Source organism: Dryobates pubescens, chromosome 20 (assembly GCF_014839835.1).
Source record: "Dryobates pubescens isolate bDryPub1 chromosome 20, bDryPub1.pri, whole genome shotgun sequence".
Classification (NCBI taxonomy): domain Eukaryota; kingdom Metazoa; phylum Chordata; class Aves; order Piciformes; family Picidae; genus Dryobates; species Dryobates pubescens.
Window position 1 is genome coordinate 15,406,236 of NC_071631.1, and position 16,265 is coordinate 15,422,500.

General features: G+C 40.0%; 1 protein-coding gene across 2 annotated transcripts in view; it reads right to left on the minus strand.

Moving 5' to 3' along the window:
- FOXK2 (forkhead box K2) overlaps positions 1-12,407 on the minus strand; it is a 60,690-nt gene extending 48,283 nt beyond the window's left edge. The window contains exons 1-3 of one of the 2 annotated variants that reach the window (XM_009897912.2): positions 12,158-12,407; positions 11,944-12,069; positions 11,411-11,536 (exon numbers count right to left, since the gene is read on the minus strand). In XM_009897912.2, coding sequence (XP_009896214.1) covers positions 11,411-11,536; positions 11,944-12,069; positions 12,158-12,354 — 449 coding nt within the window. In that variant the 5' untranslated portion in view covers positions 12,355-12,407. Of the gene's footprint in view, positions 1-10,475; positions 10,589-10,673; positions 10,982-11,410; positions 11,537-11,943; positions 12,070-12,157 lie in introns of those variants that run through there. The other variant, XR_008462768.1, reaches the window with a different exon arrangement.
- Positions 12,408-16,265: the final 3,858 nt, after the last annotated feature.

Here is a 16,265-nt window from a genome sequence, read left to right on the forward strand (position 1 = left end):
AAGAGACCTAAAAGGTATCCGTTAAGTAATAAAAACTGGAATGACTCTTAAAAAATGCCTAAGACATCCATATGAACACCGGGGTTTTTTGGATGGAGAACGGGAAGGAAAGCAGCAACAGCTATTTAACCTCCACCAGTCACTTACTGCCACACTGTTTACCTCGGAAGGTAAGGCAAGGCAAGGCAACCAAGTACACCAGTACCATGCAAGTCAAAACTACCCAGCTGCTGGCTGGCTCCGCAAGGTTTCCCGGTACAAACCCTACCGCAGGGCGCAGAGCAGGTGGCAGCCTGACAGGAAAGCCGCGCTCCCCTCCACGGCTTCCCGCCCTTCTACCCAGCGTGCCCCGCGCCCTCAACGCCTCATGCCGGCGGTGCCCGCCTCGCTGAGGTAGCGGGGCCCAGAGCGAAGGGCTCTGCGCGAGCCGCCCGCCATGCTGCCTAGGGCCGCTCGGCTGCCCGGTGACGCGTGTTTGTAAACACTGCGAGGCCGGGGGCGGTGCCGGGAGCACGGGCCCCCCGCCCCGCGCTCCCGGCACCGCCCCAATGTCTCCTGCGAGGAAAAGCCGATTCGGGCAAAACTGAGGAAGGCTCTTAACGGGCTGGTCTCTGGGGATTATTTCACAGCGACGGCACCCTCCCTGCGTTCCTGCCGACGGCTGAGGTTAAGGCACGTTTGCTTGGATTGTAAAAAGCAGTTTTGTGAGGCGAGACCTTCACTTGCACGCGGTTCTGGGAGGCGAGTAGTTGACTCGCCCCAAACTGGAACGGAGCAGCCACAGTTGGTAACCGAAAAGATAAAAAGCATAGAATCCGAACGCCTCGGCTTGTTTGAAGCAACAGCAGAGGACGAAAATTGAAATGCACGCCTTAAATTGAAAGCATCCCATCCACCCTCAGAGGATAATTACTCACAAAGCAGCTCTAAATCCTGACACCACAAAAGGATTTTTAAAAGCCGCAGCAGCATTACTCTGCGTTAACTGGAAATGTGAAACTCCCATTACTCTGCCGTTCAAGCCTTACTGGACATACGATCTTTGCTAAATAAATAGCTAATTCATCTTCACTCCTATGTTTAAAATTTTAACACCTCGGAGAAAGTTGAACCTGATGACTCACTGACGGGTTTGCTTTGTTACCCGTTTCAAAAACATAATTCGACCACTATGAGGTCTAGAAGCATAATCAGAGAAACTGAACCTAACTAGTTGAAACACTTGCTGTACTTAATGGTGATCTTTAGTTACTGCTCCTAGTTAGAATCACATTTAAGCACAATTCTACTGTAAGATCTTAAGCCATTTTTCTGCTTGTTCATCCCATCTCTTTGCTTAATCAAGAGATGTGTAACAACTGTTTTAAGTAAACACTTTGAAGTACCTGTTAAAATGTACCCGAGACCAACTCACAGCCTCTCTATTTTTGCTGTCAGGGTCTGTCAGTCCTACAAACATCACAGTAGAAAGCATCTTCAATTCTTTGGCTTTCTAATTCCTTGAAAGCTCAGATTGTATACACTATTCCTATACATACGCAGCTGCACATATTTGAATGAAATGATGTAACCTTCCATTAACACTTAAAGAAGGCTGGCATTTCTCTTTGAGAGGCACAGCCCTGCTAGAGTCAAGTCACCACAATTGAACAATTGTTACTTGTTACTCTTATTTTTTGCACTCGCACATCACATACCTTTATGATATGGCATCATAAACAACCTTGAAACAAAAAACCAACCAACAAACAAAAGGCAGCAATTAAGCTGCCACGGTCCAGCTTATTTAGAGATGGTTTCAAGACATCTGAAGGAGGTAGCTGTGACAGTTCCACTGTGCATGGCAGATGCAAGTTCCACAAAACCAGTAACAGGAGTTGTAGTTTGGTTGGCAGGAAAAGCAGGTGAGTGGGAGTGGAAAGTGCAAGACAGGGTAGGCATATGACTAAATGATAAAATAATTCACATTAATCAAAAGCAGACAAGAATTACAGAAATGTGAATATGATAAGTGAAACATAACCACAGGCAAATTAAAACCAATACCATGAACTAATGAGCATCAGTAAGAAAAATATACTTTAAAATATTATTTTCATGACAGAGCATTCGAACTTAGATTTGTCATTTCAGAAGGAGAGAAATTAAGCTTTTATCAAAACAGGTTTGCATTTGGTTTGTTTGTTTTTTAAAAACAATGCCAGTTCCTCACCCAATAGAAAGACAGAAAGCAAAGAACAGTGAAAATTGTGCATTTTTGACTTCTCTGAGATATTCTTTACTCAGTCCTAAAGGATAACTACAGAACTAAGCAAAGTTGAGACAAGAGTTACTGAAATAACAATGTATGAAAACACTTATAAACACTAAGGCTAAGAAATTGCAATTGGCTTTGGTAGAGTGTTACCAAAATAATGGAACGAGGCAAAAGCAGTGAGAAGCTCACATTCCACAAACATATACTGTAAGATTCCTGTAAGACAGAAAATTGGCTGAGCTCAAAGCACATAAACAAAGAGCCTATAAGGAACAGGATGATAGCAGCAATATTTTTCATATCCGTATAAAGTATTTAGCATTATTATCTTTAGTTGTGTAGCCAAAGTCGGAACAACTTAAAATAGTAAATTTTCTATCCTTATTGGATGTCCTACTAGACAAGAACTACATTTCTTCTAGGAGAAAAAAAAAATACTAGGCTGGACTGATTATATTTGTGCAAGTCATGAGGTGTTCAAGCAACATCTGAAAGGCAAGGCAGGGATAACAAACACTTTTTGGCAGAAGAGACAGAAGCCTTTTGAAGATTGAGAGTCATCTTAGCATGTCTAGTGATACATAAAAGACAGCACTCAAAGAGTTGTTGAAATACCAATACCAAAATCCTTTTGACACTGGGAACAAGAAAAAAAAATGAAAACCAATTTACAAATAGAAAAGAATGTTGAGGCAGAAAGCTGTCACTTCTACATTTTCACCTGGGTCATAGATAATAACCACTTTTGAAATCAGTCCCTTGGGGGAAAAACAGCAATACATGAGAAAAATGGTTCCCTTCTGCAGATAAAATACCAACACACAGTCACTAAATTACCAAGATCAGGAGCTGAAAAATTAAGATGAGCCTCAGCAGTCACTGCAGAAGGTAGAGAGCAGCCAACCAACATGGCTGGGGTCAAAAAGCTACTGATGTTCAGAGAGTAATTACCGAGAGATCTCCAACAGACTAAAGAAATCTCTCCTCTGAGGACTCAAGTTCTTCAAAACCCATCTCCTCTACCTCAATTTATTTTGCTAATTGAATTAACCTGTGGTTAATTTGAGATGATAGCCTTGTCATGACAGGAATAAAGAGAAGTGACACCACCACCTTGAGGGTCAACATTTGCAGCCAGATGAGTTCCCATACTCGGTTTACCACATGGACTCAAAGTTCTGTGCTACTAGAGGGAAAGGCCATGGTGAGACACAGATGAATGCCCAGGAGAGAAGGGGACCAGCAGCTGTGCAAGCTGAAACACGAGCCCTGGCCTTCCCTCACAAACACCCAGCAGAGCCCCCTGTATTCCGTTACCCTGAATAGACAACCTTGCAGTGAGCATACAGTCTTGGTATGAAAAGCTTACAGGAACACTATGCACATTCACTGGAGCATTTTTAGACTTTGATTAGGGATCTTCTTCTGGCCATGGGTTGTGGAAGCTATCGGGGCAGGGAGAGGACTACAGGGACAGTAAAATAAACAGAAATGCAAAACAGTAATTCAAGATGAATCTGACATTCTGGATCCTACTTCCTATTAACAACATTCCACATTTCTGCAAAATATTTGGGAGATTTTCAGAACTCAGCTATACAAAGCCCTAAGTAACCTGGTCCAAACCTGAAGTCAGCCCTACTTTCAGGAGAAGATTGGATAAGATGCCCTTCAGAGGCCCTTCTCCACCCTGTTAATGTTTTTATAAAATAGAGAGTGGGAGTGTGTATACACAGACACAGCCACTCACATATCTGCCCTCTTTTTTGATACTCTAACTGGTCTATAGATAAAACTGAGTGCTGCCTGTAAAGCAAGTTACAGACATCACTGCATGGTAGACCGATTTCGATATCTTCAATACCCACCAGTTTTACATTTATACACAAGTACAGAATAAAGTGTTACTTTATGACCTAAGTGAAGCGGTGAAGATGCAAGACTTCTGAGATTAGATAGAGCTGATGTATATATACAAGAAGTGTCCCAGCTCTATGAAAACAGAATCCTCACTTCCCAGAGTGTTGACTTTGTAGAGGTGAGGAATCTCTCTGGAATTTTAAAGGGATGAAATATTAATTGCTTCTGCTGAGACATTGGAAAAGAGAGGAAGCGGGCATGTCCCAAGACAGGAACCACCCAAACCACAATAAACACTCAGGTTCATCATTCCTCTCTAACTCATTTACACATCTCAAACTGAAACTCCAGTACTCCTACCTTCAGAATTCCTGCTTTGATGCCTTTTCCCTTCTGCCATCCACTGATCAGTATTTTCAGCAGTGACTCATGAGTCAGAAGACTCTGCTTAACATGACACTGTTGAAACTCATTTGAGGTGCCTTGATTTAGAAGCCCAAAAGACATGTAACTAAGAACAGACACAGAACATGAAAACTTCTTGAAGAAGTAAAACCAAGTTTCATCACACTTATGATCATATTTCATACTATCCAATCTTTCTTACAGACAAGAAATCAAGTCTCCTATTTTACCACAAGATAAAAATAGAAGAGAAGCAACTTGAACAAGATGATCTATGAAGCCTGAAAAATTCAGAATGAAACCAGATTCCTGCATCCCTGTTAAATTCTTACATAATGTGTCTAGATGCAGCCTTCCATTTTTTCCTGAACCTGGCTGATTAAGCCTGGTATGATTAAACCTTAGAGACTGGCATTCAGAATAAGACAAAGGCAAAAACGTTAAACAGCCATGCTAAATGGTGAGCAAACAGGGCATTAAAACAGTCGTTTTCTACTCCAGGCTGTCTCACCTCAGTTTTACCACCCCACCCCCAAAGTGGTGTCTCTACCAAGCTACTCCTTTCACCAAGAAAGCTGTAAGAGCTGTCTTAAAACATTTTTCCCCCTCACATTTTGTAGGGTTTTTTACTACAAGAGTAAGTCAGAATATAGAACAGGCCACCATTCCCAAACAAAATACTTAACGTTTTCATGTAATAAGTTAACTGAGCTAAGAGCACAATCACAATTACTGTGATTTTAGAAAAATAGCTTTTTTAAAGACAAACCCAAACAATATGAAGCTAGCAATATGAAAACTGGTGCACGCTAACCTAAGACTATGAAGAAAAATTCCTTATTTTCATGTTACTTGTGTCAGAAACCTACACTCAGTATTGCCAAGAAACCAACTATTTTGTTTGGAGTAACTGTATGTGTATGTTCTTAACGTATCATTGGAGCAACGGCATAAACAATTGTTAGAGATTTAACTCTGACATTTGAACATACTCAAGTTCAGCAATTCCCATAGACCCACAGGTGCAGAAAAACTTACTCAGCTGTCTTGACACAAGCACAGCCACTACTCTTTGGCATATTCTTGGCAAAGCAAAAATCTTGAATCTTGTTTCAAAATCATTATCATTCACCAGTTTGCAAAATTTACTGGAAAATGCTAATATTCTACTCTACATAAGTCACATATTCAAAAGCTGTTGATATAACAGCCAAAATACATAATCCATGTGTATTACAACTACAAAAGGGAAGCTTTAAAAATTCTACATTTCTGACTTTTCTGCTCTGTGAAGTGCTAGTCTAATGGGAACGTTAATATGCCTGAATCATCCTACATTCAAGTACTATGAACCAGAATAATCATTCTAGCAGTCATTTCATGAAGTGAGTGAACCTCGAAGCATCATCCATTTGCAGAATTAGTTTGCTTCCATGACAGTTAAGTTGTTTGTGTATTTCCAGTATGCATCTATAAAAGCACAGGGACTAGGCTGAAGAGGCAGACAAGATGGTGCTCCAGTGCCACAGAAAGGCAGAGCTCCTTACTGAAATAACCTACTGCAGTTGCAGTCCTCTGCTGATCTTGTAGACTTTGGAGGAAAATGTAACTGATTGCACTGAAGGCTGAGTCCTCTTCCTTTTTCACAGTGCTGACAGTGACAATAGAAAATCTGAGAGCACTGAAAGACACTTCCCTGAGAACTAGTGTCACTAGTCACTTGTTCTGTGAGCCAAGCTGAGTCATTTACATGAATGACTGCTTGGTAGTCAAAATGAAATTGAACAGCACAGAGCAACGAGAACACAAAGACATGGGAAATGGCATTTTCATTTTGAGAAAGCTTCATCAAATGATCTTCTCTGTTTAGGAAAAAAAAAAAAAAAGAAAAAAAAAACCCCCACCAAACAAAAAAAAAAGCAGCTATCTGTGCAACATTTGGCAAAAGATAAATTGTTAATAAGGCAACACTGAATTTGTATACGTCAAAAACAACAAAAGAGTCTTTGAGAGCAGCGGTTTCTTATAGCAGGTGAAGTAGCTAATTAAAAAAATGGATTTTGAGTATAATGACCTAATTAGGGGAATTCCTCCAGAGAGAGAGAGAGAGGCTGGTCTAATGTAAGTGGATGGGAAAACCCAGTTGGTTGAATACTGTAAGATCAAGATCTGAAAGCATATGGTTAAAGAAAGAAAGGGAAAAAAAAGGAGGAAAAAAAAAATCCCAAAACCAAACAACCAAGCCATAAAAAGAGAGAGAGAGAGTGAGCAAAAAAAAAACCCAAACAAGAATCAGAAGTCTGGGAGTTCCTGCCCTTCTGACAAACACATATTGAATACACTCAAACTAATTTCAGTTTCTCAGAAACTTTCCAGGATTAGTCATACTTAGTAACTACAAAACAAATTCAGAACTGCCAGCACTATTCTGTTGAACTTCAGTTACTGAATGTGCTCCACACTTACTTCATCTTTGTTACAGAGGATAATAATTAAGAGGAATCAGCTTTCCTAGTATCAAAACCCAAAGCAAAGGATTTAATTACTCAGTAACAACTATTTAAACCACATGGTATCTGATCTTCATGACTCATTTCTCAGAATGCACAGACACAACACACTGTACAGTCCAGTATTTGTACCCATAATTTTTCAGTGCATCAATAAATGGCAAGAATATCTCCCAGTAGCTGAGATATGTTAACTTTGCTCTCTCAGAAAAGTCATTCCCTAAGAAAAGCCATTCCAAGAAACATGTTCAAGATGAAAGCTTGATGCTGAAACTGCTACAAGAATGCCATTTCTCTTTTAACCCTTTGAGTTTTAAATAGAATGTGAGGAATTTTTTCATTAACACAACCTACAGAAAGTTAATACATTCTGAACAAGCTTGAGCAATACCTATTAACCATTTGGCTTGTTGTCTCTTGCTGCCCTTCAGCGAACTACATACAGGCTCTCACAGTGAAATAATCCGCTCCACACACTTTATTAATGTTAACATCACGCAGTAAAACTTTAGATAATTAAATTTAATGTACTGTCCAATGAGTAACATGGAATTTCCTACTACAGCTTACAGTATTTCATTATAGCTCACAACACCCTCACAGCAAAATCAAAATGGACCGAAAACTGCCCCAGTATTGTTATGCAAGAGCTTGATTTTCTTCTTGCTCGTCACCCTGAAAAGCAACACAACAGCAGTTAAAATAGGACATTTTAGTATCTAAATATGAAGTATGTTTGCATGGTTTTGCAAAGTACATCCAGGCAAATACATTCCCTTCATATCATCTCCTAACTTTTAAATAATGAAAAATATTACAGCAATTCCATTTATGCTTTTGTATATGCAATATTTGTCACTAGACCAACATCTTAGGGTTTTATGGTGTGTATACATAAATTCCACTGTAGCGAAATGCAGATTTAGCATTACAACAAAGTCAATTATTTAATTGTCTTAGACTAATCACTCCATCTTGATCCTCTGTAAGAAAAAGCTTTCAAGTTCCATCAGTGAAATAAGCACAGATTGTAGTTTGTTTGGAGATGCAAGTGTCTTTTTTTAAATTAAAACCAAACAATGAACACTAAAGACCAAAACCAGTACGTGCAGAAGCTTTTAGTTCAATTAAGAATGGTTATTTTACACTTTGGCCAGACTTAGATTCTGAATGCAGACTACTCAAAACAAAGCATCAAAAAAAATCAATGTGTTGGTAGAGCACAGGAAGATGTCCTGCTAAGCAGGTCATTTTATCAGTTTGCTTTCTCTTTCTCCCTTTTCTTTTTTAGATGTAATTTAAGTTTTACTTTCCTCCTTGCTAACTCCTCAGCTCTTTAGACTGGTAGCATGCTAATTCTTCAGCATGAACAGCTTGCTGGACTTCCTGAAGATTGTTTATTTTCTTTCCAAATTAAGAGAATTACATTTTACAACTGCCTTGTCTGGACAGTCAGTCTACAGCTTTCAGACAAAAGATTACTTAAGATAAAGAGAAATTCTGCAATACAGACTCTTGCAAGATCTCATGATTATGAGAAAAGCTGTGTAGCAAAAATCGTTACAAAAGGAGCTGCCACTACCATTTTAGGAGACACAGGAACTGAACTATCTTCAAAGATGGGGCTTCCCAGCTCATCATTTAGTACTGACTGAGAGCAATTAATCCTACAGGTTTCAATCTTCCTCATCAAACTGCCATGACACTTTCAAATATTTATTTTGTAATTTTATAGTGGTTTTTTTTTGGTCTCTGATCACCAAGAAATGAAAAAGTTAAATTCCATACTCAAACCCAGGAAACTCAGTGTTATCATGCGAATCAGTCACATTAAAAAACAGTAAAGGGGTTTAAGAATCTGTCAATCAGATCCCACAAAGCTTCTTCAAAAAAACCCTAGTCACTACTTTGACTCTTAAAGTCAGAGTAATTAACAAACATAGAATTAAAAAAAAAAAAAAAAAAAAGGTTTTCATCTGTTTTGGCAGTTTTGTTCTTGTTACATGTACAACACAAAACCAATTCTAATCCAGCTTGGTGAGTATTCTAAATGATAAACTTGGAAGTCAGTGACAGGAGTATTACAGAAGAACTGAACATCCTGAGGAACTAACTGGACATGGTTCAGTGATACTTCCTGTTGGCTATGCCCTGATAACAATACATTAAATCAGATTTCCATACTTTTCTTTTGGTGTTGTTTCAACATTTCAACTCTTCACCAGAGCCAGAACTCAAGAAAACATACCACTTCATCTGGCAAGCACCTTAAAATTCCTCCTACTTAACTCCTTCACTGTTGCTCCATCAACTTAATTCTCTACAACAGCAACCTCTGAAAGCTAACATGGTCAGGCAAGACTCCAAACCCAGGACAGAAACTAAACATGGAAGGCACCGCTGAAATAGGCAAGTTCAAGTGTTCTTGCTCCATTATTTTTGATATTTTCATTTCCTACCAGTATTTAGCCAACCTAACAATAGACTAGATAGTAAAAAGCCTAGAATACAACAGCTGCTCTATGACTATTAATGCAGAATTTGTTAATAAAACACCTTCAACAAGACCTTGTTCTCTTCCTGGCCCTCATGTAAAAGCACAGAATGAGAAGATGTCTCTGCAAGACCCAAAACAGCAACAAAAAAACATGACACCCAAATGCCTGGAAAGCAGGAAATACCTGCCTTCATCTCCACCCTTCAAAAGGAAGTGTTGTACCACACCTTAGGAAAAAAAAAAAATAGAAAGAGAAACATTAACATAACCACTGTTCCTTTCTGGAGGAACACCACTATTTTCTACAACACTTAAGAATGTTGCCCATCCACCTGAAAACACTGAGTTTGTAACCGAGTGTGTTTCGCTTTTATGACCCAACTTCCACTATCAACATGACCTCAGTCAAATCACTTGACCACTGTATGGACAGCCCACAGCTAACAAGAATCCCTCAATAGCATCACTCAACTTCACTGCTCACACAGCGAAACACAAAACATTTATCTTCTTCATAGAGACTATACAACTACCCCTAGTAGATAAATATTCCCTAGAATAGCACAGCATGCCTTATGATGTCTGTTCAATTAATCTTTTTTTTCTCCAGATCTTTTTATTCTTAGACATTTGTAATTCTTTAGCTTTACAAAATGATCACTGCATACCTGCCTGATCGTTTGTCCAGCATTTACCATATCTGGTGTGATTTAGCATTTTCACATAAGTATCCTGAAACTTACATTCACCTAACCCTCTAACAAAGTTTCCTCATACCAAATAACTTTTCACACAGCTGTTTCTCACATCTCTGGAGGCTGAAAGAAGCAATCAATTAAGCACAAACCCTCTGTCTCACCTGTATCAAATCACTCCCAGGAATTCAATTATTGATGTACTCCGAACTAAAATGGTATCTGCTAGAGACAAATGCTATTTTGAAGAATGCACTTGGGTGTGTCAGCTTCATCAGCACTGGTATTTATTTCCTCCTGACTTAGCTTCCAAGAATTCTTCTGTGCCAGAAAATTGCATTCAGAACCCCAACTTATTCACCTACTAAAATCAAAAGTAAGAAGAATTAGGAAAGTTGCCAAGTAAAATTAGAGTGGAATCAGACAGACATGCTACATGTGTTACGTACTTGACCATATTAGCGAGGGGTTTGGACACACCATGCAATGCCAGTGTAATGTCCTAGGCTCTCAGAGTCCCCCTGCACACATTAAAAGATACATTTTTTTTAAAGGTCAGATAACCAAGACATGGATGAAATTACAATTATTCAGTAACACTGATGTGGATAATTGAGACCTAAAGAAAGAGTAATGGACAAGCATACCTATTTGAGGCTCCTCTGATCTCAACCGTGCATGTCTCAGTTAGTGATGACACTGCAGTAAAAGAAACCAGCAGGCGACTGGTGGTGTGGTTGCCTCGTTGAGCATGGCTCTATTTTGGATAGGTTAACATGTCACTTTGTAAGTAACATCACTCAGTCAGCAATGGAACATTTTTCTTTTGAGAAAGGTTACAGCACATGCACTTGCCTGGAAACTGCACTACTGAACAAATCTGCTTAACAAGCAACTAGGATACACAAAGAGTCCTAACTATTTTCTTGTTCTGCTCATGAATCTCATGTACAATTAAGGCAGGCAGTCACTGAACAAGCAGGTTTGCTGTATGTACTATGAAAAGTCTTCACAGATTTTGCCTCAAAAGGCCTGGACCAACCATGAAGTACTACACCTTTTTAAGATAACAAATAGGAACATGAATGGCATGAGTTTCTAATAAACAAAATTGAATGTGATAATAAAGTTAATACAAAATATTTTCAAATGTAAAACATGCCAGAAAACACATAGTATCACTAACGTGTCATCTGTCTGCGTGGACAAGCAGTCATGTGGCATCTCTCTCTCTTCTTTCACACTCACAGTTCTCGCATTTCTGAGTTCAAAACAAGTAGATTCTTCAGGCAACTGGTCATTGCTGCCACACCTGCAAATACAACCCCATCTATTAATGGAAATATTTTTTCCTGAAACAAAAAGCTTTGCTGTTTTGTCTGTATTCCATCTAGATACGTATTATGTGCTCAACAATGCAAACAACAAACAAAGACAACCTGATCTAGTGTGAGGTGTCCCTGCCAATGGCAGGGGTGTTGGAACTGGATGATCTTTGAGGTCCCTTCCAACTCTGACAGTTCTGTGATTCTGTGTGGCATAAGCTATTCTACAAAGGATATTAAAAAACTCTTCCATTTTAATAACGTTAGCTGTATACTTTCCTCTTTCTCATCTAACTTCTGCCCCATTTAAAAAAAAGTCAGCTATAGTCTTTCAAGTACTGTCAAGAAAAACATTTCCTCTGCCTTTCACATATGAGTAGAGTACACTACTAACGTTCCATCAGCTGCTATCAGAGAAGTGCTGTCTGATAGCGCTTGCTCTTCTTTCACAGTAATTCTTCTCACACCCTCAGGGAGGGCATGGATTGGAGCTTTTAACAAGGGGTTGTAGCTGTCATACCTAGAAAGAAAATCCACAGTCGGTATGAAAACCAAGAATTATTTACTTGTTATTACTGAACAGAGGAGTATTGTGTCAGTCTACTCACAAGTCCAGTAAGAACCCTGCAACTTCTGCATCGTTTCTAAAATCCAGCTTTTCCTTCAGTGTCAACCATCGGGCAATATGATTTCCCACATAAATCCGTGTTTTCCCTCTTCTTCTATCAAGGCTTTGCTTTCTCTTCTTCTTTTCCAAAAGAGACAACACTGGGGGCCTTCCACATCTCTTTGTTGGTACTGACATTATAAGCCTAGAAATAAAAGAAAGGCTGTTTAGTGTGCCGTAGCTCTGAGCAGCTGACAATACCTCATCAGACAGACACCCAGTGCCAAACACAGTAAGCCTTTCACTCCCGTAAAGTTAAGGGCCTAAACCGCCATAAACCAAAGCGGCTCCCAGGAGCTGCCACACCGCTAGCCGAGGAGTCAGAGTTCCCGCCCGCGCTCCGCGACTGCCTGTCATCCTCTTTCCCACCTCACCAGGAGGCGGCTGGGAACGCGGCCCTTGGCAGTCGGGCCACGGTGACGGACCACGCCCCTGAGGGGGACACCCCCGAGCCGCCGCTGTTCTCTGGGCTCCTGCCATGGCAGCGCCCCGTCGCCCCCTCAGCCGCGCGGGAAAGCCGCGAGGGTCGCTCGGTCGGTCACTCACTCACTCACTCACCCACCCACCGCTCCGCAGCCCCGCCGCCACACCGGAGATAAACACAGAACACGTGACCGGCGCGGACGGCGCGCGATGATGACGCGTGGCTCACCGAAGGCGCGGCCGCTTGGGATGCACCGGCGGGTCCAGCGGAGGCTGTGTTCGTGCTCCTATACGGCACCGGCTGCCGCTTCCCAGGCAGAAGGGGACTCTAGTAAAAGCGGCTTCGCAGCGCGCTCACCCCCTCACGAATGGCCTACCGCTAGTTGGGTTAATCCGCGTCGTGCGCCCCGCGCGGGCTTTGCCCCCCCCCCGTTGTCTCACACCCCAGCTACCCCCGTGTACCTCCGCAGCAGCAGCCGCGGGATGGTCCCTTCCTTGGTGTGTGACAAGGTGTCAGTGACGCCTGTGTGTGGAAGTCGAGAACCAGTTGTAAGGCGACTCGGTAAAAGCTTTGTTTAAACGTTACACACAATGCAGTTAACTACCGTCACATCTACTGAGAGAAACCCGGAGGAACTGAGGTAAAAACTGCTACCTGCAGGTCACTGCACCTGAGAGGAAACAGGTAACTACATTTTTAGACTATTCATTTAATAGCAAACTTAAGTAAATATCTTGCAAACACTTTTTCCAAGCAACAATTCCCGGTATGAATTGTAAAGATTCTGTTATTTTCTCCTCTGAGAGGCCAGATTGAGAGACAAAACTAGAATCTTCCTCTGAAAAGCAGAAAATGTTTGAAGTTTGATGTACCTGTTGAAAGGAAAATACTTAATCACTGGCACGAGGCAAAATAAAATGCAACTTAAATTTGGAATGCATGTTGTCACAAGGTTTTATGTTGCTGTACACAGCATGGATTCTACCAGCTCCTTGGCGACTCCACACTGCTTGCATACACTGCAGTTTAAAATAAATGGCTAAAACCACAGACCAAGCTAGCAATATTTATGGATAATTTTATCTAAACAAGGAGAGGCTCACAGTAACAAGTCAAACAAGTTAGCTCAAGAATAGTAGATGACTGGAGGCTTACTAGAAATACTTATTTGCATCTGCTGAATCAGCCAAGTAACCAGACAAAAATCTTTTGTTAGGTTTCTGCTCAACATTTATGTGTAACTTGAACATAAAGAACAAAAGAAAGAAAGAAAACCAAATTATAATGCATTCTCCTGCGAGTTACTAAATGTTTTAAAATAATTAATGTAGAATAATTCCAGCTTTTCCCAAGCTAGCACAAATTCTCAAGTGATTCATATATATAAAGATAATACCTTGTAGTTTACCTTTTTCATTCAAGTATGTGATAGTTCAATCAGTATCACCGTTAGTTCTGTAAAATACATACTTGGTGATAGTTTCCCATTAAATATGACTACTTAGAAGGCTCTTTATGCTTCTGATTATCTTCATATATATATTTTGTATAAGCAGATTCACATCCAAATAATGGAACTGTGTGAACCATTAAAAGCTGTGTGTTTCTAAGTTACTGTGATCTTGAAATCACAAAGCTGCTGGGGGAAGCAAGGCAGTACTAACATTTACTTCTACCAAGTCAGTACGAAACAAAAGCAAATAGCAGCAACTTGCCTTTTATGCTTAATAAGTTAAGCAAACTACTGATGTTATGTGTGCTAGTAAAAATAGCATTTTAAAATGAAGGAGCATGTCTGTGTTCTCAATAATGCATTAATAGATAAAAAAAATCAGAGCTTTTCAGTTAATGTATTTTCTGGTTTGGTGGCTTTTTTTCCTGCTCTTCTCATTAAGGGAGTCTGCTAGCTAGTATTGATTTCTCCTGCCTCAGCTGATTTTGGCTGTGTGGCAGACACAACAAAGGACTGTTTTTAACCCCACCAATATTTATATTAATGTTGATTTTTATCATTTAAGATGCCCACCTCAGTAAGTTTAATATTTTGTCCCTGAACTGTTTCCCCCAAGTCCTTTAATAACCATACATTCTTTGTACAAGGAAGTGCAGGTTATAAAGCAGCAGCAGCTGCCACTTAGGAATGAAATCTGAAAGCCAGTACCCTAGACTCAGCAAAGGTTAAGGTTCATTTTCCTCCACAGCAATGCAAAGAAATGTAAGCGAGGGCACCAGGTGCAGCAATGCTGCCTCCTCTTGAACAGGAAAGAATTTCAAAGGTTTAAATAGCTCATAGTAGTCTCTCTACATTACTTCAACTACTCTCTCCTCATCAACTTCTCACTGAAAATCCTGGCTATACTATCACCGTTCTGCTGATAAGGATTTTTATGGTGCTTCATTAGTTTCCAGAGCAAATATCTTATCTTTGACCTCCTGCATATTTAGCTTCCAGAGGTAATTATAGCAGTAACGTACCTTACAAACTTACCAAGCCTGCTGTCTCCCAAAGCATGTGATTTTTCAATATAAAATGCCCTAAGTTGCTACAAGAGCAAACAGTAAACCCAGCAATATTCTTAAACATCCCCTTTATTTCAGGTTTTATGTATGTATGTATTTTATGTATTTGAGAGATGGGATTGAGAAACTGCTGCCTGAAAATGCCAATGCAGACTTCTTCACATAATAAGTAATTAGTCTATGTAGTAGAGTAAAAACCACAGGGAGACCAAGTTTATCTAGCTAAGCAGCCTGTTTCCAGAATGCATGAGGATGCTTGATCCTCTGTGTGGTATATTCTCCCAGTTGCTGGTTATCAGGGATTTAAGGACTTTGAAGACAAGGGGGTGAATCTGTTATGTTAAGCAGGCATAGAAAGACCTATACTCCATGAACTGAATCCTTTTTAGTCCTCACTGCAGTGATTCTTCTCTTTGCTCTTTCAGCTATTTCTTACAAAAGTATTATTCCTAGACAAAAGTAATTTATGGCACGAGCACACAGTCAAACATTTTCATGTTCCAGTGCAATACTGATATCCCATTAAGCAGTACAGCACAGCAGTGGTACTAATTATCCCCCAACAAAGACCAACTCTCTCACCATCAATAGCTTTAACCTGTTTCCCTTCCAGCCTGAAACAGAATCAATGGCAGCTATTTAATAAAGAGAGCTAAGAATAAAGTTGAAACCTACAACTTTCATCACCATACAGTTAATTCCAGCAAGAGTCTTTGCTTGTGTAAACCCTTTAGAACACTCCAATTTCTTAAGAACAGTATGAGAACAAAAAAAGAGAAAAAGACTGACACAAAGGTTTAAGGTGTAAACTTTCAGAAAGCAAGCTTATTTTCAAATGGTTCCCACTGTCAGTTGGGCTTCATGATACAAGACAGGAACTGCAATATCTTAAAATATTTTAAGAAAACATAGCTGTACAGAAAGGGAGCAAGACCTGCATTCTCAGTGCATATTGATCAGTGTAAACTTAAAAGTAAAATTTACTACATTTATTGATCATTGCTGAGGATGATTCATCACATTTAAATTCTTTCACACATGCCTCTTATCTGTCATCTAAGTTATCCTATCTGCAAAGAATAGCCATTTTTATATTAAAAGCAAC